Below are 23,150 nucleotides of genomic sequence, written 5' to 3' on the forward strand. Positions count from 1 at the left end.
ACACACACACACACACACACACGCGCGCCGCGTTCTCTTTTACCTCTTTGTGTCAGACATCAAGCTCTTGAATGGAAACACCTGACATGTCGCTAGCTCTAATCCGACCGCGGGGCTGCCTCGCGACAGTCACGGTGGCTCAAAGAGGACTCGAGATGCGTGTTGAGCAGCGCGCACCCCATTGTAAATTCGCTCTACCTGATCAAGGATTTAAAAAGACCACTTAACACTGAGTTCAGTCCGAGATGGTGGGCTTTTTTTTGTTATTGTTATTCCGTGTTCCTTCACAAAATATAGGGCCCAAAAAGTTGTGCTTTGTTCTGGGATGTTGTTGGATGTTAACAACAATAACTATTCACGATACAAATTTGTAAAATAACTGTATGTATATATATATATATATATATATATTTTAAATGAAGACAAAATTGGTTTATTCTCTGAGCTCCAGCTGAAACATTTGGAAAAATACGGGGGAGGGCATCCCAAAGAAATTACAGTGGAAAAAACACATTAGAAAGGTAAATTATTACAAATTATTCATGAAAATGCAATGGAAAGAAATATGGCCGTCACCCGGGCTGCCCTAAGATGTTTTGTTGCAGCGTGAAAATACATCTTCTCGCTGTCGTTGAAACTGGCGCTGGCAAATTAGCCTTGGGATGTGTTAACCACATGCTAAATTTGTCACGCGATGCTTCGCGCTGGTCTCCGGATTTTCCATGAAGACCTGCAATGAAGTGTTTATCCTTTCGGTCCATGTCATCCTTATTCACTCATGTTCGTATAGCACATTCTTGGCTTTAGGTGCCTTTTTTTTTACCTCGAATGCGCCTTTCTCACTTTTCTTCCTCGCCGTTCCCACAGCTGGCGTTGTACGTGCTGTCGTTCCTGGAGCCCAAGGATCTCCTCCAAGCCGCCCAGACGTGTCGCTACTGGCGCATTCTGGCCGAGGACAACTTGCTGTGGCGGGAAAAATGCCGGGAAGAAGGTGACTGCTTCATTCTGTGCAGCAACCATGTCACTTTCAAGTTTTATAGAATGAAAAAGTCAACTTGTACTTCGTACTTCTCCGCCACCAGGCATCGATGAGCCTTTACCCATCAAGAAGAGGAAAATCATCAAGCCCGGGTTCACTCACAGCCCCTGGAAGAGTGCCTACATCAGGCAGCACAGAATAGACACTAACTGGAGGAGAGGGGATCTTAAATCACCCAAGGTAGCTTTTTTTTTTTGTTGTTTTTTCCTCCCCACCCATTGATCAAAGGTAAATCTTTGAAAAAGTTAGTGGACCTCAGCCATTTCCATGAGCAACTCCACCGTTGTCGTAAAACACTATTATGTTTTGTGTTTATTGTACAAACCTGTGTTTTTACAACCTCTGCGCCGGCCGCCTCGCACAAAGCCAGGATGTGGGCCAATGCAGCCGCGTCGCTGTCGGCCAATCAGGTGACAGTGACGAAACGGCCCCAGACAGCAGGCATTTAGAACCTCTCGCAAGATGGACGAAATGACTTTGATTTGTTCCCTGATAAGCTCCTTCGAACTGCACACATCTGGCACCACAAGATTGACAAGAACCGGAGGAGCGGGGACCTCTAGTACCCCCCCCCCCCCCCCCCCCCCCCGGGAGCATTTTCATTTTTATTTTCCTCCATATCAGTCTGGCAGAAAAGAAATGGCCCCTGAGGCGATCTCAAATCACCAGACGATAGCGATTTCATTTTCACCAATCCTTTAAATTGCTAAATTAACATCTCGTAGAAAAGGAATGGACCTCACTGAGGGTGACGCTTAACTTTAAGGAGAGGAGTCCTCCAATATTGACCAAAGTATTCAAATTTATAAGATGAAAACTCATGGGCGGAAAACACTTCCCTGATGAGCTCCACGGGGGGCGGGGGGGGGGGGGGGGGGGGCGTGGGAACGGGACGAGCCGGATTGATAACTCGGTTACTCCAAGCTGGCATTTTGCTTCAAATTAATGAGCTTTTATCTTGCAGAAAATTAACAGGACCGGAAACTTCTCACTGACAAACTCTTACTCCGTTAAGTGTATTCATCCGGCAGCAGATATTAGACAATAATTGGAGTAGAGGAGGGCCTCAAATGCCTGCGCTGGGCTGAGCATGCGGTAGTAGCCACAACCCACCTGTCGACTTGAAAGATGACGTGACCGGTCACGGCATGCGGTGCCGGCTACAACACCTGCGGCGCTTCCTGACATTTTAAGATGGTTCTTTGATGTTGTAAAAGCTATTGGCCTCTCTCTCTCTCTCTCTCTCTCTCTCTCTCTCTCTCCACTCAGGTGCTGAAAGGTCACGACGACCACGTGATCACCTGCCTCCAGTTCTGCGGCAACCGCATCGTCAGCGGCTCCGACGACAACACGCTCAAAGTCTGGTCGGCTATCACGGGGAAGGTAAGTCTTGTGTTTGTGTACAAAAGACGGATGAGAATGGCGAAAGATTTACAACTGAATAATGAGCATTCGACTGTCCATCTCGGCACATGAGCAAAATTGTTAGCTCTGTCTCAACGATCTCCTTCGCTTCCTCTAGTCTGCGTTTAGTGAGGTACACACATGAACACTTTGAGACAGTAATTCATGCCTTTGTCACATCCCGGCTCGATTACTGCAACGCCCTGTACTTTGGAGTCAGCCAGTCCTCCATCAAGCGCCTTCAGCTGGTACAGAATGCCGCTGCTCGCCTCTTGACTGGTACTCGTAAGAGGGAGCATATAACTCCTACTTTGGCATCCCTTCACTGGCTCCCCATTCATTTTAGAATTATTTTTAAGATCCTCCTCTTTGTTTTCAAATCTCTGGATAATCTCGCGCCACCTTACCTCTCTGAGCTCATACGCCCCTACACCCCTGCCCGGCGCCTCAGGTCTGTGGACCAGTCTTTGCTAGACGTACCAAGAACTAAACTGAGGCTCAGAGGGGATCGAGCCTTTTCTGTTGCTGGTCCATCTCTCTGGAATGACCTCCCACTGAACATTCGGCAAGCCTCCTCGCTGCCCATCTTTAAATCCCTCCTCAAAACTCACTTGTATTCTTTGGCGTTTGACTCAGCATGACTTAGATTTGCTATTGGTTTTACTGCTTGGTGCTTTCTACCGCCTTATTACTTATTACTTATTACTGATTCGTCTTACTGTTTATTGTATATGTTAAATCGCTCCATGTACAGCACTTTGTATGCAGCGATGGCTGTTTGAAAGTGCTCTATAAATACTGTTGACTTGACTTGACTTGACTACACACTTAAAATAAGCAGACCGACTTTGAAAACAAATTTGAAAACTCCTGCGATGCTAATTAGAAGACAACTCGGTTGAACACGCCCCCGTGGTCAAATTTACAATCCCGTCTTTGGGTGGCACCAACATTTTTTGTCCGGGGCCTTTTTCACTCACAAATTTTCGTAAGGCATTTTTCTGTTGAACCACAATTCAAAAGGAATGCCTGATATTCATTGGTTCCTTTTCATGTATTTCATCAGTCATCTTCTAGTTATTTCTGCGACCTCTATGGGGTTACACTCTGGATTTATCCTCGCTCAGGATAAGCCTACTCCTGCCGACGGTGGGACTGGTGGACAGTCCGTCATCAAGTGATTGTGGTTGAACACTTGAGCAAAGATGATCCTTCGCTAGCAGCACAAAGTCCGATATTTGAATCAATGACGCGTGCACTTATTTTCCGTAACACTCAACCTGTTCAAGCTAACCCTAGTTGACGTTAGTTGCAAGGGGAACTGCACCCCCTAGCTCATCGACAATCAGTGCTATCTAACGTCGCAGCACGTCGGCAAGCGGCGTTGGTATTCCAAGCTGTTGCTGTTGCACAGCGTTGTGCGTCGCTAACAAAAGGGAAAAAAGCGCTGCGGAAATGGAACGTGAGGAATTTGTTGTAAATGATCGCAGCGCCGCCGTTGTTACGCAGCTTTAAATAACAATCCTCTGTGGTCTTTATCATCGCATACCGACGTACGTCTTCCTTGTGTGTTTATTGGCAAAACTATGACGCGGTTTCAATGACGTGCTGCGAATTTACCCACTGCTGGACCTGTAGCTCACGTCCGGCTTCAACGGGAATGAGAAAGAGAGGGAGTGGAATTAAACCCAGCCGACCATTTTGGCTCAAATTGCCTGTCCGTGCCAATAAAAAGCGTAAAAGATACATTGAGATTAGCACCATCTGCATGTACCGCCTTCCACACAGTCAGCATTTCTTCGCAGTCTGTCACGGGCTGTTTAAGTGCTCGATCGTGCCGTTTTACATACTTGAACCAATATATCGGGTCATCTGGCCAGTTGAAATGGAAGAAAGTGCCAGGGTGATTCACCCGGCTTCCACACCACCGGGAAAAGTTGGTAGAATATCTTGGAGAGTGCCAGTGGTGGATGCAGAGAAAACAAATGGGCATTGACCACTTTGCTGCGGAACAAATGAATGGAACTCAAAGACTGCCCTGAAGAAGTCCGCTCCAAACGATCTGATCTTGCGAAAAATTAGTGGACCTCGGCCGAGTACCGTCCTGAGGAACTCTGCTTATGGCTTCTAAATGACCTGATGGAAAATGAATGCAAATTCAGTGCAAGGTTGTCGTTGATTTTAGAAAAGGAAAGTCCCACCCAGGCCAAGAACGGAGGGTGTGACCCTAGAAATCTTCTCGCAATCTGGGAAGTAAACGGACTGGGAATATTTCCCTCAGAAACACCATTCAAAATTGGATCTTGCCGATTGTGCCGCATAACCTATCAATCTTTGCAACACAATAATTAACAGTCGTGATCTGGGTAATTGCAGGTCATTTCGTTTTAACCAAGTCTGTTCTCGGAAAGAACTAAAGAGTGCATATAAGCATATGTTGCTATCACATCATTCCTCAGCGAGCGCAGTCGTTTCTATTCTCACTGAGCTGAAGTCGAGCGGGATTTGCCCTATGCGGTGCCGTCATGCGGCGCAGCAAGTGCTTTAATCACAGGACAGAGAACTTGGCACAGGTTGCACTGTAATCTTGCGCACACTCCCCGCACTAAATCCTTTGTGCCTTGCGACAAAGCTGCTACGTTCCCATGTTGTACATAACAGCAGCCTCAACCCACGCGCTTTTAATTGACGACATTGAAGACCCTGTAATAGAGGCACACAATGGAGACAAACCGCGCAAATCCAATTGATCATAAGGATTTCCCCTGAACGTGCTAATCAATTGCTAATCTTGCGTGCCTAATGAGAATGAATGAGAGACTCGTCTTTTTTTTGGGGGTGGGGAGGGCGGGAGGGTGCACTTGTCAAATCATGGAAAATGCACGCCTTCTTGGTTATAACATTCAAATGTCATGTTATACGTGGCTTTTCGCAAAGAAATGTCGACTTCCCTCCCCACAGTGTCTGAGGACGTTGGTGGGCCACACGGGCGGCGTGTGGTCGTCGCAGATGCGCGACAACATCATCATCAGCGGCTCTACTGACCGCACGCTCAAGGTCTGGAACGCGGAGACGGGAGAATGTATCCACACCCTCTACGGGCATACCTCAACAGTGCGCTGCATGCATCTGCACGAGAAAAGGTGAGGCCGCCTGCCGCAAAACCTCAAACACTGCGGGACTCTTCTGGTTTGGGGTTGGGGGTCGAGGACCAGAAATAAAGTTGGGATGGGGTTAGGTTTTGTGTCTGCACCAGAAATACTGAGTTAGGGTTAGAGTAATGGACTTAATATACCATCGGGGTTCCGGCACTTGATGAGAAATGCGGCTTGAGGCTTCTTCAGATCCCGCACCTGAAATGTGTTTTGGGTTACGGTCCTAAATCAAAAATATGGTTCGGTGTTAGATTTGGGTCCAGAAATGTTATGGGGTAAGGGGTCCAGTACTCTAGGCTTGATGTTCTGTACTCGAAGAACGGTTTGAGTTTTGGGTTGGTGTCCTGGACCACAATTAGGGTTTGGGTTAATGGTTGATATTGCGTTTGGACTGGGAATGGGGTCCTGGCCTAGAGATATGGTTACGGCTAAGATTGAGTACCAGAAATAGGTTTATGGGTGGGGTTCTGTCACTGGACCAGATATGAGGTTGGTCTTAGCATCCCGTGCCATAAATACATTTAGGGTTAGTGTTAGGTTTGGAAAGTCCTGGACCTCAAATATTGTTGTGGTTAGGTCCAGGACCAGGTGTATGGTTAGGGTGTCTGCCAAGAAATGGGTGTGGGATTGGGCTAGGGTGAGGTTCCTGGCCCTAGAATACTGATAGTGAGGGTCCTGGACCAGACATTTTTATTTTTGTGCAGGGTTGGAGAGAATTTTTAGCCTTACCTCAATAATCCAATCCCAGCCCACACCTCAAGTCAAACCAGAGATGCAACTCCCGCTGGTATGCAAATGACGTAAAAAACCTTCCCCTTCAAGGTTCAAAACCAGGCGTATGGTTACAGTTAGCGTCATGCACCGCAATTTTTGTTATGGTTGCAATAGGGCTTAAAATTTGGATTTGGAAAGCTAAGTTGACAGCAAACAAACCAGCACCGCTCATCCTTGACTTTTTGCTCTTGGCAAAGGTAAAAGGGGGAAGATTACTTGTTCTGCACCTTTTATCCAAATTGTAATTCCTTCTTGGCCCTCGTTGCCCCTTTTGCAAAGTTGTTTAGGGAAAAAACGCATGTCAAGTATTTTTCTTTTGTTGTTTTGGGAGGGGGTGGTACTCATCCTGCTGGCAAACCAGCAAATAAAAGTCAAAAAGTTGCTCGGAGGAAGTAACAAGCTTTCGGCTAATGTTGTTGTTTTCTCGGCTTAATGGCAGCTGCAACCTGACAGACCAAAAGAACATCTGTGTCAACGTGAATGTGAGCATGGTGGCCATTAAACAGAAGGACCCCCACCCCCCCACCCCCCAGACTCACTCATTCACTCCACAATTACACCGGGGAGGCTCCAAAGTGCTCTTTGCGCCCCAGGGCCCGCCGAGGTTTTGTGTAGCTTTTGATCACTGGCTCGGTGGGATGACTGCGAGTTGAAAAGAGACACTAGTAACACGGCGGGTATTTCTTCCCCATGTCATGAGGCCGTTTGTAATTAGACGGCATGCTTTTTTTTCCCCTCCTTTTCCTTCCCTGCAAGGCCTGTAGACTAACGGCGCAACGTAGTAGATTATCAAGGAATGCGCGCCCTCAAACTGAGACCGGTAGGGCCTCAAATTTTGAATACACCAATAGATGTGCTCGATGCAACTGTTTACAAACTTGTGTAAGCCATCCACCCTAAGGACTCTTCGCTATCTTCTACGGTCTCTAAAAATGCTGTCTCCATTCTGCAAGCTCGAGGGCCTCAGGTGAAGTTTTTTGAAGCTTTTAGTTTGGGTTTGTTTGTTTGTTTTTTGGTACTTCCAAGTGCAAAGCAGAATAGAGGTGCTTTGAGTTCCAAGTTGTCAAAGCAGCAAAAGAATGAAAATTACGCTGTTCATTAAAAAAAACTATATGGTTAGCGTTTGGGTCGGGATGCGGAGGTTAATCCCCAGTGTACATCCCCCCGTCGGCTAATAGTGATGCAGCGTGTGATGCCCTGATGACTGTTAGTGATGCAGCGTGTGATGCCCTGATGACTGTCGTGAGCAGGCTGCAAACACAGTCCCCCAACGCCCTGCTGATCATCTCTGGGGACTTCAACCATGTCTCTCTGTCGTCCTCCCTTTCAACCTTCAAGCAGTATGTAACCTGTGCCACTAGAGACAATAATATTTTGGACTTGTTTTATGCCAATACCAAGGAGGCATATAAACCCCTCTCCCTCCCCCCTCTTGGAAGAGCAGACCACAACTTGGTATTTCTCGAGCCTGTGTACAAACCCCTGGTGCACAAGCAACCAACTGTGACCAGAATGGTCAAGAAATGGTCATCGGAAGCTGAAGATGCTCTGCGACACTGCTTCGCGACAACCAGGTGGGAACTCTCCAGCGAGGTTCATGGGGAGGACATTGATGCACTCACTGACACCATTACGGATTATATAAACTTCTGTGAGGAGAACACTGTACCCACCAGAACTCTGCGGTGTTTTTCCAACAACAAACCATGGATTAATCCTGACATAAAGACCCTGCTGAAGGAGAAGAAGAGAGCTTTTCGGTCGAGAAACAGAGAGGAGCTGAAGGCCGTGCAGATTCGGCTGAGAAGAAAGATCAGGGAGGGGAAGAAGTTATACAGGATGAAATTGGAGGACCAGTTACAGGCCAGCAATGTCACTGGTGTCTGGAGGGGCCTGAAAACCATCTCAGGCCATGACAGCCCAAAGACAGTGGTCGAGAAGGACAAGGACTGGGCAGATGGACTGAACCATTTTTTCAACCGTTTCGACCAGTCGTCTGTCCCTTCCCCCAACCACAAACTGCAACCTCTCTCACTGAGGACTTCTTCTCCTCCCCCTCCTCTTTCGACCAGCTCTCATCAACCCAGTATGTCACCTGGTTCCTGCCTGTCCGTCACAACAGAGCAGGTAAGGAACCAACTGAGGAAGATGAATGTGAGGAAGGCAGCAGGTCCGGACAAGATCAGTTCCCGGCTCCTCAGGACCTGCTCTGACCAGCTGTGTAACATTGTCCAGCACATCTTCAACCTGAGCCTGAAGCTGGGCAGAGCTCCACAGCTGTGGAAAACTTCGTGCCTTGTCCCAGTGCCCAAGACCCCCCACCCTAAGGAGCTGAACAGCTACAGACCGGTGGCGCTGACGTCTCACCTGATGAAGACGCTGGAGAGACTCATCCTCGCCCACCTTCGACCGCTGGTGAGCCCGTCACTGGACCCGCTGCAGTTTGCCTATCAGCCTGGCATCGGCGTGGAAGACGCCATTATCTACCTCCTCCACTCAGTGCTGTCACACTTGGAGAAGGCTGGGAGCACTGTGAGAATCGTGTTCTTTGATTTCTCCAGTGCCTTCAACACCATCCAGCCCAATTTGCTGGGAGGCAAACTGCAGAACGCCGGAGTGGACCACCATCTCACAGCATGGATCATAGATTACCTCACAAATCGGCCGCAGTACGTAAGATTGCAGAGCTGTGAGTCGGACCGGCTTCTCTGCAGCACTGGAGCGCCGCAGGGGACTGTTCTGGCTCCATTCCTGTTCATCCTCTACACCTCGGACTTCAGACATGACACCCCAAACTGCCACCTTCAGAAGTTCTCCGATGACTCTGCGATTGTTGGCCTCATTACAGAAGGGGATGATCGGGAGTACAGGGGACTGACAAAGGACTTTGTGGACTGGTGCCAGCAGAATCTCCTCCAGATCAACCCGAGGAAAACTAAGGAGTTGGTTGTGGATTTCTGCAGGAAAAAGTCCTCACCAGCACCGATGAACATCCAGGGTATGGACATAGAGAGGGTGACCTCCTACAAGTACCTTGGTGTTCTTCTCAACGACAAACTGGACTGGTCCACAAACACGGACACCCTGATTAGGAAAGGACGGAGCCGACTCTTCCTACTCAGGAAACTGAGGTATTTTGGGGTTCAGGGGTCACTCCTTAAGACGTTCTATAACTCGGTGGTGGCCTCGGCCATCTATTATGGCATTGTCTGCTGGTCAGGCAGCATCTCGGCCCGGGACAGAAAGAAACTGGAGCGACTGGTCAGGAAGGCCAGTTCTGTCCTGGGTTGCTCCCTTGACACTCTGGAGGAGGTGGGCAACAGAAGGATGCTAACTAAGCTAAAAGCTATGATGGCCAGTCCCTACCACCCCCTCCAGCCCGCCCTGACAGCACTTGGTAGCTCCTTCAGCCAGAGACTGTTACACCCGCGCTGCAAGAAGGAGAGATACCGACGCTCGTTCCTACCGACTGCTGTCAGGCTGATGAATAAAAACTAGCAATCATAATAATAATAATAATTAAATGATGTGAAGGTAAATTGTAAATAGTACTGCGATTTATCCATTTGTGTTTATATTGTATTTAATTGAAAGATGTTTGTTGTTGGGTTTTTTTCTCTCTTCTTCTTTCTACATACATTCTTGCTGCTGGAGGCTGTAAATTTCCCCATTGTGGGACAAATAAAGGATAGGTTATCTTATCTTAATTACAATCAATTAGCGGGATTCACATTTCTTGAGAAGGTGATGCAACGGCCAAAAGGTTACGAATGAAGGCGATTGAATAAAGAGGTCAGTCAGTAAGTTGTCTTGTTAGTTTGTTGGATGAACCGGAATAAACTCGGTCGGGCGGGAGTTCTTTAGTTGGCTAGGCGGTGAGCTGGTTTCTTGGTCATACAGTCGGTTGGCTAATCGGTTAATTCCCTAAATCGTTTCATTAGCGAGAATACAAATTTAGGTGAGTGACAACAAACAACAGTTAGTTGGACTAACATTTTTGGGGGGGTGACACACCCACCAATGGTTAAAATGAAGGTGCCTGAATTAAAATGGCAGTCAGTCAATTCGTTGAACAGTGAATTGATTGGCAAGCAATTAACTCCCATTTGACGAAAAAAATGGTGTCGGGGCAACTTTGTCACAATTGATCCGATTCTACATTTCAGCAACCGTGATCATTAAGGCGAGGCTGCGGTGATTTTTGTGCCACCAGGGTGGTGAGCGGCTCTCGGGACGCCACGCTGCGCGTGTGGGACATCGACACGGGCCAGTGTTTACACGTCCTCATGGGGCACGTGGCGGCCGTGCGCTGCGTCCAGTACGATGGACGGCGGGTGGTCAGCGGTGCCTACGACTTCATGGTCAAAGTCTGGGACCCCGAGACGGAGACGTGCCTCCACACGCTGCAGGGCCACACCAACCGGGTGTACTCGCTACAGGTGAGCCGCCAAGACGGCGTCGTGGTGACGAAACGGCCACAAAAGCTGAAAGCGGATCTGTTTATTGGAATTCAGTTCGACGGGATCCACGTGGTGAGCGGCTCGCTGGACACGTCCATCCGAGTGTGGGACGTGGAGACGGGCAACTGCATCCACACGCTGACCGGCCACCAGTCGCTCACCAGCGGCATGGAGCTCAAAGACAACATCCTGGTATCGGGCAACGCCGACTCCACCGTCAAGATCTGGGACATCAAGACGGGCCAGTGCCTGCAGACGCTGCAAGGTGGGTTCGGAGTCATTAGGGGCATTCACAGACCATAGTGTGGACAAAGGCTGTGCAATTTTGAGAGAAAAAAAATCATGTCACGCAATTTTTTTCCCCCTCTCAATATTGTGGGATTCAAAGGTCCTAGTCTTTACGATTAGATTGGACTCTAATTCGTTGTTCAGCCCTAAGTGATAAGTCTCGTTTGTGTCATGAAGTGACAAATCAAGAACTGGGCCGGTCCAAGCCAAACACGGCGAGCGTGTTTGTCTGCATGTGCAAACAAAGCTGATGACATCGCTTTTGATGTTTCCGTGAACTCCGCTGGCGGCTCACAGGAAGTGGCTCAAAAAATTCTGTCCTTAGTTACCAGTAGGATAAAACAAATGGGGTTGGGGGGGTTGCAATGTGGCATGGTGGTGAGCCTTGGGCGGATGTTGATGTCTGAGATTGGGGGGAGGGTCTTTGGAGGTTATATAATTAGGTCAGTGAACAATGCCTGCTATTCATTACCTTTAATGACACAATAGGTGGACAAAGCGCATCAATTGAGTGCCCTACAGCCGTCTTTGAACGAACCGCGAATGGATCCTGCTGCCATGGCAACGGCGGCTATAAGCGCCGTTTGTGTTTGGCATGAAGATATCTCTTTCAGGCCTCTCGCTGGCTCGAAAGCCAGCAGGCGCCGCCATTTTGATTTGAAGCCTCACATACATACAAGTCTCGGTGACGGCGGCACACGCGCAAAAGCCTCGCTCCGCAACCGCCTACCTTTTTGGGGAATCGCTTGTCAGACAGAAGTGGGAACATGATGCCATTTTTGCTCGGCCACCATGTGCCACCATGTGCCACGTTGTGATGGCCCTGCCATAACAACAATGATCTGAATCGAACGCCGGCATCCATTTTGTCTGATCTAATAGTCTCGTCTTGTCTCACAGGTCCACACAAGCACCAGAGCGCCGTCACGTGCCTGCAGTTCAACAAGAACTTTGTGATCACCAGCTCGGACGACGGCACGGTCAAGCTGTGGGACCTGAAGACGGGCGAGTTCATCCGCAACCTGGTGACGCTGGAAAGCGGCGGCAGCGGGGGTGTGGTTTGGCGCATACGGGCATCCAACACCAAGCTGGTGTGCGCCGTGGGCAGCCGCAACGGCACAGAGGAGACCAAGCTGCTCGTGCTTGACTTTGACGTGGACATGAAGTGAACGCACTGTTGTTACGGTGGGGGCAGGAAGGGGGTGGATGAGGCGGGTTTGGGGTGGTGGGGCCAGGGGGTCCCAAAAAGCAAACTGACACCAATCTACCCCACGATCACAGGGCCGATTGTTGTCGTGTCGAGAGAAGCACCTCCGAGGCCTCCTAAGGATTGGGATCTCGGGTGGAATTTCAACCCATTTTGTTGCCGTTCCTGTTCCGCTGAACCTCAACGTCATCAACTGTGAATTTCAAAATCTGATTTTTCCATCGCCTTTGTGTTGCGAACGGCAACGAATCCCAGTATTAGAACAACCCCACCCCACCCTCATTGTTTGTCTGGGGGGGGGGCAGGAACAGGATCGCTAGCAATGCTGTCCAAAGTGGTTTTGGTTGTTTTCCACCATCCCAGGCATTCAGTTGGAGGGGAAAAACAGGAACAAGTTTTTACTCCAACTTTCCATGGCGAGGAATTCTATATGTCTTTATTCTGATTCCACTCCGCCCCGTTGACCAACCTCCCACAGGAACAAGAACATCAGTGCTGCTGTTGGTTAACCGTGGTGGTCTGTTCCAGTCTCCTCAGTCTGCGGCCCACCAATCTCCCATCAAGTCTCCACAAATACGAACTGTAAACAGGAAAGCCAATGCTGTCCAAAGTTTTCCAGTTGAGCGAGGCCTGTTCCAGTTTGGCTTGGAATTGAAAAGGAGGGAACAGGAATGTTATTTCTGTTTTTCAGTACAGCTGGTGCCCATTTAAACCTTTGGAAGCTCGTAAATCTGCTGTCCCCTGTCCCCGACAACCAACCTCCTGCCACAAAAGGAAAAAGGAACAGGAACATCAGGATGTTTTTTTTCTCAGTCTGGCTGTGTGCTCCAGCTTCCTAAATTTTTACCAAATCTAACAGGGGAGGAATCAGTACAAGGAACATGAATGCTCTCCAGAGTTTTTCAGTCCGACCTTCCATGGTGACGACTTCCGTTTCCCCATCACATCTCTACCGGGCTGAAAAGAAATCAACAGCGGCACCAAAGTCGTTTCATTCCAGCTGGAGTGTGTGGAACTCTGCTGCAGCTCCCCTTTCCCACCGACTTCCACTTCTCTACGGGCGTGGGGCAAAACTCAATTCAGAAATTCTTGAGTCCATCTGGGGATGCGTTCCAGCCTTCCAAGGCCAGATCTCTCCAGGAACATAATTACTGTTTTTTTTATTCCCCCCAGTCCAACTGGTGGTGGTGGTATGGTATTCTGATCCGTGTCAAACTGGAAGACACAAAAACAAAACGGGAATGTCGATGCTGTGCAGCTGGTGCCATCAACCATGTCGCCACTGAAACAACAAAGTCAAAGCTAAACTCAATTTTTCGGTCGAGGGTTCCGCCCTTCCGAGCCCGGCCTGGACACCCCCCCAGCCCCCCCCCCCCCCCACCCCGCTTCTCAAGACCGTCGCCACCACCCACCTGCCACCTGCCACCTCCCAGCCCGTGGCCAAACTGTACTAATGCTGCTAGATGAACCGGGGGATGGAAATAGTTGCAACTCTTTTTTTTTTTTTTTTTTTTTTTTTTTTGCTGTGACGTTTTAGTCCCAGGTGAAATTCCAAATTGAACTTTCATGTTTTTGAGAGGGGAGAAAAGAAGACAAAATAGTAAACATCCTACTTTTTTTGGGGGGGGGCGCCACTGAGACTTGAGCCAAACGTGCCTCTACGAGGCGGAGGGGACGGGATCGCCTGCGAATTACAAGAAGGAAGCGTGAGTGTTAGCGTGCTAGCGGACAACTTGTGAACACATTCCTCGGGACAACCGGCGGGAATGAATCAATGCTGCATGGACAAAAACACACATACACACGCACTTTATGGGATTTCATAGGAAAATAACAACAACAAAAAACATCCTGCCGTATGTTTGGTTGTCGTCCGTGGAGGGCCTGCCCACCCGTTAAGATCAAGTGTTACACACGGTGGTCCAAAAAAAAGGTGAACCTTGTAGCCAAAACCTCTCTCCAAAAGTCACAAGCTGAACTGTGAAAAAGTGGTTGTAACACTGTATAGTAAACAAAAAAACAAACAAGAAAACAAAACAATCTTGCTCTTGCTCCTCGTTTTTCTCCCGCTGTTTAATTTATGGTCTGGTTTGATGAATCAGATTTGTTGTTTCTTTTTTTTTAATGTCCTTTTTTTTCAGTTCAGTTTAAACTGCCTGGCAAAAAAAAGACGAGACAGACGGACAGGAAAAAAAACCTTAAAGGGATTTTTTGTGATTTGTTTCATTCACTTAGAATTTTATTTTCTTATAACTTAAAAGTGCAATAAAATGTGGGTTTATTTTACTTTTTTTCATTTCAAACGAAAATCCGTTGTCTGTTTTGTTACCTTGTGTGAAGGAATCTTCTATGTTGAATAAAGCAAATTATTTGGGTAATGATGTCGCAACGGTAGTTCTGATTTGCTCTTTGCGTTTGGGCTCAATTTGATTGGAGGAGAACGGGGGGTGGTAAAAAACGCTTCTTCGCACTCATTCGATGAAAAGATTTCTCTTTAACGTTTAAATGGCTAGGAATGACCAAAATAAGCGCTAACATTAGCTTAATGCGTCGCTCCTTTAGCTCTAGCTGCTGTAGCGTGAAACTCCACAGTCTCCGCTTTGCTGTACCAGTGTCCTCAGTCTCCTCGCATGAATTGTCATTTTAACATTTGAGTATTTGCAGCTAGAAATGATCAAAATAATCAGAAGCTAACATGTTGCTGTGTCTTAGCTTTGGAAGCTAGTTCTATTATACTCACCATCTCCATTTTGCTTTTGCGCTTTTTGTGACAGTCTCCCCTCGAGTTAATTTGCTGAATATGACCAAATAAACACACACAATGAATTGAAAGAGTCTGATTTAAAGGACCAAATGATGCTGAATGCTCTCTCATGATTTTCATGACCGTGGTTAAGTATTTGTTTTTTTCTTCGCTGAGTCAGACATTTTAAAAATATGTAATACAGCACTTCTTTGTTTTAGTGGTATGCAGTCTGAAATACAATATCCAGAGAGTCCTTTATAAGTGAAGTAACTCATATAATCATGATTGATCTCTGTTCCTCCTCCTTTCACTGGCCTTAATTACAAAAAAATCAGAACCAAAATCTCAAGCAATCTTAACGAGCTCTGGAGTGGGAACATCTCGGTTCACATCCTTTTTTTTCTTCTGCCTCCTCCTGAAATCTCAATTAATTAGTGCAAAACCCCGCACATGAAAAGTCTCAGCGGCCCGACCAGCAAAGGCAATTAGTCGCTAAGAAGACGACTGCTTGCATTCCGGCAGCATGGCGACACTGGTCAGCGGCTGGGGGGGGGGGGGGGGGTCCTCGATACTCACGCCTGTCCCACCGCCCCCCATCCGTGGTTGACATGCAAGTCTACCAAGACCTTGATCAGAATGATGGCGCACCTCCCCCACCTGGGGATGAAACGGGTGAGGTGGGGGCACGGATAAGGGTGGCCGACATGGTTCACACGACGATGATTTCCCCCCAAAAAAATGTTTAAAATGTGATCAAAGGCCGCCAAGATGAAACGTGAAGTTTTCGACACGTTGACATGAGAGGCGGCAAGAAGATGACATTGCTTGCATCGTATCAAAGAAACGGATGAAATATTAGACACAGCTCACTTTCCCAATGATTGCAACCGTTTGGCCTCAGAAAAATAAGAAAAATAGTGGCGCCTTGAGATACGAATGACCTGAGCTGTTTGTTGTAGCTCTTCCGTTACTGTCAAGATAAACATCAAAAAAAGAATGACACGTGTATTTGAAGCGATCACTTCGCCTCTGGGACGTGACAACTAACCTACAATGCGAACCTCCTCGGGCTAATGATTAGCATCTACTGTGGTGACTGCGCAACAGTTTTCTGAAGCTACATATGTAGACAAACCATATAACAGGCATAGATTCATTATCTTCACGAAGAACAAATATTACTTTTTGAGAACCCCCCCTCCCCTCCCCTCCACCCACTCATACTTGTGAGACGAACCAAGTCTGAACCTCATGACAGACAAGAATTCTTAAATGGGTTCGCCAATCTCTTTCTCGTTTTTCACCACGTGAGAGGATCAACAGCTCTCAGGATGATGCGGCCGACACATACGCACCGATGCGACTCGAGTGAGGATGAATCCACACTGGATGGAAAGTTTCCCGGTCAGCAATGCGGTGAGGTTCGTGGGTGGTGAGGCCCTGCCCTTGGAGTCAGGTTCCACATTTACGAGGCAAATAGAACATTGTACGTGCCATTAAATGAGGAGCCCGACATTAAAAACTGATGAAGTGTTGTTTACTGACCTGATGTTCAAAGCTCCGTCATCGTAAATCAAGGCTGCCGTAAAAAAGATGGAACAGTCAGTGAATTGCTGTGGACGCCCTCCCCAAGGTGGATGGGGCTCCGTCCCTCGAATCGAATGTATCTGTCTGTCTGTCCATGTAGCCGTCTATCCATTCACCCATCCATCTGCGTCTTAAGCTTGTACACAAGAAATCCCCTGTACAAAAATAAAAGAATTCAATGTCGTTCCAGTCCTCCTAAAATGAATTGAAACGAAATTAAAATGAAGCCTTTTCAAATGAATGAAAACCAACAAAATAAAACTCACTGAAATTTTCGAAATACCGGTAAGTATGATGCAATAACGCAGACTGAAGGAACCCACTTTTGAGCGGTAAATATGCAAATTCTACAGTTTTGACAGTGAAAGTGTGGAGGATGCGAAAGGAAAATCAATTGATGGCAGTGAGCAGAGAACTAACATTGAAAACAGATTTTAATTAACGTTTGTTTTTTTACGTTTTATGATGCAGGTCAGGCTCTGTCTCACCTGTTAGGTAGCCCTCCACTTCAATTCGCCTTTTTCGTGACGCATTCTAATCAGCGCCAGCAAAGCTCCACAACTGGGGGGGTTGATGCACCGCGGTGGAGCTGCTGCACACAAACAACGTCTTCTAACACGAACAAGAAATGACAAGTAATATGAAGTGACGTTAAGCTTGATTCCAAATGAAAACTGCCAGTCGTTTCATTTTTTGCTCTAGATACTTTGTGCGCGTGTGTGAGACTGTGCGTGAGTTTGTGCGTGTGTTTCGGTGTTTGCGTACGTGCGGAGGAGGGGGACTTGAGGATGAGTGGGGTGCGTCGCAATGCATCCGTATTGCATGAGGGAGCATCCTCATTAATCAAAGATCCACAAAAGCAACTCGTTATGTTAATTGCACGCTTGTTTTGTAATGAAATGCTCTTCGCTTTCTAATAAAGTCTCAAGTAGCCTAATTTTGTGTGTGTGCTTATGTGTGTGTGTGTTTGTGTTTGTATTTGTGAGAGAGAGCGAGAGAGAATGGGTTTTGCTCATCCTTCTTTCTTTTTTTAAAATAATGCATTCAGCGTGTTTTTAATCATTATTCAGTATGTTTTAATGATCGTTTCCCCCTTGTTTCAATTACTTTTTTTGGCTAACATTGATTGTTTTATTAATTAATGTAATCATGTATTCATCACAGTTCATTTTTGTATCATGAGTTCATGTTTTTAGCATGAAACTCCATGGGTCCATCAGATGAGATGATTGTTTTATGTGTTCATCCTCTTCTTACAAGACAATACATAATGCAGTAGAGTTATGCGTCTTGGCCACCAGAAGGCAGTATACTGTGATACACTTACGCAGGCACCAAAGAAGAAGAATAGATCTTTTACTCCCTCTTCCTTTACTTACTGAGTAAGTTGCGCTAATATCGGCCATTTTTCATCGGAGATAAAATGATACTGTATATTAAGGGTGTGGAAAATAATCGATATTAATCTATACATCGATGCGCACGTGCGCGATCCGAGTGCATCTGCTCATTCACTGGGTACGACGCGATTGACGGGTGAAATCGCGATTCATCACGATGCATTGATGGGTATCGGTAAAATCCGATTCAAGCGCCGTTTTATTCACGTTAAACGTCACCTATCTGCACTTTCCTCGGGCGCAATGAATGCACCATCATTGCTTTGCGTTTTGTGTTGAATACGGACGGTAGCCGTGCGTCACATACAGTCCAGTACACAACTAGCGAAACATTATGGAAGTTAGTGCAAGCAGCAGCAAGGAAACTACTATATTTAATGCAGCCGCAACATTCAAATCTTATGTTTGGAAATACTACGGCTTCAAAAAGAAAGATGGAAAGCTTGATAAAACCTCCGTAATTTGCAAGGAATGTCGCACTAAGAAGCCATATAACGGGAGCACCACAAATATGCAGACGCACTTAAAACGATGGCACCAGATCACCGACAAGTTTCCCTCCCGCTCCCCCGCTTCCCCGCCCAGTTCCTCGTCGGACACCGGAGAAACTCTTGGTAAACCAGGTCAGGATCAGAAAAAAATTGCCTCTTATTTTGGGAGTCCCCTTGCAACTCACTGTGACCGCGCAATGACTAAGGCCGCGAAATAACTAAGGCCACTGCTTATTTCATATGCAAAGACCTCCAGCCTTAGCGTGGTGGACAACGAGGGGTTCAGACAGCTCGTGCACGTTTTGGAACCCAGGTATAAAATACCAGACAGGTCTGTGTTCACTTACAAACATATTCCCGATGTGTACAACAAAGTGAGATTACAGTGCGCAAAGAGTTGCACTTACAGTGGATGGGTGGACATCTTGCGCTATATATATATATATATATATATATATATATATATATATATATATTATTCATTCATGAATGAATATTATTATTATTATATTTCATATAAGACACTCAGTGAGAATAGTCTGTTTGTGTTTACACTATAGCAACAGCTGTGAGTCTCAGATGCCAAATTGTTTACATTTTCTTTGCACAAAACCCAATTGTGAAAGGGCTTAAATAAGTTGTTTTACAAGTTCTACTGTTTATAAGGAATAAAGTGGTATCCTTTTTGTAATACCATACTGAATTCCATCTTTTTAAAAGCTTTTTTTCTTTGCTTATTTGCATCATGTTTAATTGCACAATATCGCAACAAATTGCATTGTATCGTATCAGATCGCATTGATTTGAACTTAATGTGTATCGAATCGTATCACATTGTGACGACTGTGAAAGGTATCGCATCGTATCGCCAGAAAATTCCATGTATCGTTTAAGTATCGCATCGCTGGCAGTGGATCGAGATGTGTATCGAATCGTCCTCAGTGCTGAGATTCACATCCCTACTGTATATGTATGACTGATTACTTATATGTCTACAACTCGTGCAACACAGAGACTATCGATCCTAACCTTAAAGCACGTCAATGGATTTTCCATTACATATTAGCGTTAAGCTAGTAGGCCGTACCTAAGGCGGCATAGTTTGCATGTTTTAATTAAACATCCAGGCATCCATTATCTACAAAGTGGAACTGTGGTTTGACAGAAAACCTCAACTAGGATTGGCATGAAAACGTCCTCCGTCTGCGACCTGGGTATCCTTCCGTCATTATTCATTTAATAATCATCCTCCGCCCCCTGTCCATCCTTGTCCTTTTGTTCTGCCCTACAGCTGTTTTTCCTGGAGACTGGTCATCCTTCCTCGGACCGTCAAGCGCGTTCAACATTCAGTGGCAAAGTGAATGCTCCCAAGATTACCTCGAAGGTCAGGTGTGTGCATGTTATTTATACATACAATAAGTAAACCTGCAGATGATGAACAACATGAAAGAAAACATACTGGGGAGGGCATATTTTGCGCAATCCTGCATGCGTGCGTGCGTGTGTGGGTGAGATTTTTAAATTCTCTGAAATGCCCGTCAAATGTCATCATCTCAACATACTTTCCTGCTGAATAATCCATGAAAAGACCAGTTTTGGTGCTGTTGTTGTAATCGGTCGACTTTGAGGCAACAAAGAGTGTCTGTGAGGTGACTTTAATGCGAACTGACTTGCCGCAACATCAAAGTAGCCTGATCAACTATTCAGATGAACAACCCAATCGTATGGCACCGACCGGTGCAGCCCTATCGTGAAATCGAGCGCTGCCTCTTTTCAGTCAAGCGCCCCCACTGATGTGATGCAGCAAACATGAAAGTCAACCAGGCCACGACCTGTTGAAGAAGGCACAGATGTTCCCGGGCTCTCCTTAGGTGAGCTCATTAGCACCACCTCCTTTCTTTGACAGGCGTCTGCTTGAAGCCAGACTGGCAGCTTGTTGGTGGGAACACCGGCGCAATGTTTGAAAGGTCACGTTGCGGTGTAGGGTCTGATTGGATTATTTAATTTTTTTAAGCCTGGTGCCATTACTGTATTTAAATAAAATTCTAATAACCGATTAATCGGTCACCTCTCCGTGAGCCGTCACCTTACCGTGGTGGAGGGGTTTGTGTGTCCCAATGATCCTAGGAGCTAAGTTGTCTGGGGCTTTATGCCCCTGGCAGGGTCACCCATGGGAAACAGGTCCTGGGTGAGGGACCAGACAAAGCACGGCTCACAAAGCCCCTTATGAAAAATAAAATCGATGGTACTCAGTTTCCCTTGCCCGGACGCGGTCTCACCGGGGCCCCCCTCTGGAGCCAGGCCTGGAGGTGGGGCTCGTTGGCGAGCACCTGGTGGCCGGGCCTACACCCATGGGCCCCGGCCGGGCTCAGCCCGAAGAGGCAACGTGGGTCCCCCTTCTCATGGTCTCACCACCCGTGGGAGGGGTCAAAGGGGTCGGGTGCAATGCGAGCTGGGCGGCAGCCAAAGGCGGGGACCCTGGCGGTCCGATCCTCGGCTGCAGAAGCTAGCTCTTGGGGCATGGAATGTCACCTCTCTGGCAGGGAAGGAGCCCCAACTGGTGGACGAGAGGGTTGCATCCCTCCGCCTGCGGGTGGGGGGACGGGTCCTGACTGTTGTTTGTGCATATGCACCAAAATAGCAGCTCAGCATACCCACCCTTTTTAGAGTCCATGGAGGGTGTGCTGGAGAGTACTCCTGCTGGGGACTCCCTTGTTCTACTGGGTGACTTCAATGCTCACGTGGGCAATGACGGTGAGACCTGGAGGGGCGTGATTGGGAGGAACGGCCCCCCCGATCAGAACTCGAGTGGTGTTTTGTTATTGGACTTCTGTGCTCGTCACGGACTGTCCATAACGAACACCTTGTTCAAACATAAGGGTGTCCACATGTGCACTTGGCACCAGGACACCCTAGGCCGTAGTTCGATGATCGACCTTGTGGTCGTGTCATCGGATTTGCGGCCGCATGTTCTGGACACTCTGGTGAAGAGAGGGGCGGAGCTGTCAACTGATCACCACCTGGTGGTGAGTAGGCTCCGATGGTGGGGGAAGATGCCGGTCCGCCCTGGCAGATAGTGAGGGTTTGTTGGGAGCGTCTGGCGGAATCCCCTGTCAGAAGGAGTTTCAACTCCCACCTCCGACAGAGCTTTTCCCATGTTCCGGGGGAGACGGGGGACATTGAGTCCGAGTGGACCATGTTCCGTGCCTCTATTGTTGAGGCTGCCAATCTGAGTTGTGGCCGTAAGGTGGTTGGTGCCTGTCGTGGCGGCAACCCTCGTACTCGCTGGTGGACACCAGCAGTAAGGGATGCCGTCAAGCTGAAGAAGGAGTCTTATCGAGCCTTTATGGCCTGTGGGACCACAGAGGCAGCTGACGGGTACCGACTGGCCAAGCGTAACGCAGCTTTGGTGGTCGCCGAGGCAAAAACCAGAGCATGGGAAGAGTTCGGTGAGGCCATGGAAGCCGACTTCCGGACGGCTTCGAGGAAATTCTGGTCCACCATCCGACGTATCAGGAGGGGGAAGCAGTGCACCACTAACACTGTGTACAGTGGGGATGGGGTGCTGCTGACTTCGACTCGGGACGTTGTGAACCGGTGGGCAGAGTACTTCGAAGACCTCCTCAACTCCACCAACATGCCTTCCTTGGAGGAAGCAGAGCCTGGGGACTCTGAGGTGGGCTCTCCTATCTCTGTGGTTGAAGTCACCGATGTGGTTAAAAAGCTCCTCGGTGGCAAGGCCCCAGGGGTGGATGAGATCCGCCCAGAGTTCCTCAAGGTTCTGGATGTTGTGGGGCTGTCCTGGTTGACACGCCTCTGCAACATCGCGTGGTCAACGGGGAGAGTGGCTCTGGATTGGCAGACCGGGGTGGTATCCCTCTTTTTAAAAAGGGGGACCGGAGGGTGTGTTCCAACTACAGAGGGATCACGCTCCTCAGCCTCCCTGGTAAGGTCTATTCAGGGGTGCTGGAGAGGAGGGTCCGTCAGGAAGCCGAGCCTCAGATTGAGGAGGAGCAGTGTGGTTTTCGTGCCGGCCGTGGAACAGTGGACCAGCACTACACCCTTAGCAGGGTTCTCGAGGGTATGTGGGAATTCGCCCAACCAGTCTACATGTGTTTTGTGGACTTGGAGAAGGCGTTTGACCGTGTCCCTCGGGGAGTTCTGTGGGGGGTGCTTCGTGGGTATGGAGTACCGAACCCCCTGATACGGGCTGTTCGGTCACTATACCACCGATGTCAGAGTTTGGTTCGCATTGCCGGCAGTAAGTCGGAATCGTTTCCAGTGAGGGTAGGACTCCGCCAAGGCTGCCCTTTGTCACCGATTCTGTTCATAACCTTCATGGACAGAATCTCTAGGCGCAGCCGAAGCGTTGAGGGGGTCCTTTTTGGTGGCCTCAGTATTGCATTCCTGCTTTTTGCAGATGATGTGGTGCTGTTGGCTTCTTCAAACAGGGCTCTCCAACTCTCACTGGAGCGTTTCGCAGCCGAGTGTGAAGCGGTTGGGATGAAAATCAGCACCTCCAAATCTGAAACCGTGGTCCTCAGTCGGAAAAGGGTGGAGTGCCCCCTCCGGGTCGGGGGGGAGATCTTGCCCCAAGTG

At 48.0% G+C, this 23,150-nt stretch overlaps 1 protein-coding gene across 4 annotated transcripts in view; it reads left to right on the plus strand.

Annotated features, from left to right (window-relative positions):
* fbxw7 (F-box and WD repeat domain containing 7) overlaps positions 1 to 14,705 on the plus strand; it is a 75,734-nt gene extending 61,029 nt beyond the window's left edge. For all 4 annotated transcript variants that reach the window (XM_052084749.1, XM_052084748.1, XM_052084750.1 and 1 more), the window contains 7 exons: positions 868 to 991; positions 1,083 to 1,219; positions 2,309 to 2,422; positions 5,405 to 5,586; positions 10,586 to 10,811; positions 10,887 to 11,097; positions 12,021 to 14,705. In XM_052084749.1, coding sequence (XP_051940709.1) covers positions 868 to 991; positions 1,083 to 1,219; positions 2,309 to 2,422; positions 5,405 to 5,586; positions 10,586 to 10,811; positions 10,887 to 11,097; positions 12,021 to 12,289 — 1,263 coding nt within the window. In that variant the 3' untranslated portion in view covers positions 12,290 to 14,705. The remainder of the gene's footprint in view (positions 1 to 867; positions 992 to 1,082; positions 1,220 to 2,308; positions 2,423 to 5,404; positions 5,587 to 10,585; positions 10,812 to 10,886; positions 11,098 to 12,020) is intronic.
* The last annotated feature ends 8,445 nt before the right edge of the window (positions 14,706 to 23,150 follow it).

This window comes from Hippocampus zosterae, chromosome 13 (genome assembly GCF_025434085.1).
Source record: "Hippocampus zosterae strain Florida chromosome 13, ASM2543408v3, whole genome shotgun sequence".
In the NCBI taxonomy this organism is placed as follows: Eukaryota; Metazoa; Chordata; class Actinopteri; order Syngnathiformes; family Syngnathidae; genus Hippocampus; species Hippocampus zosterae.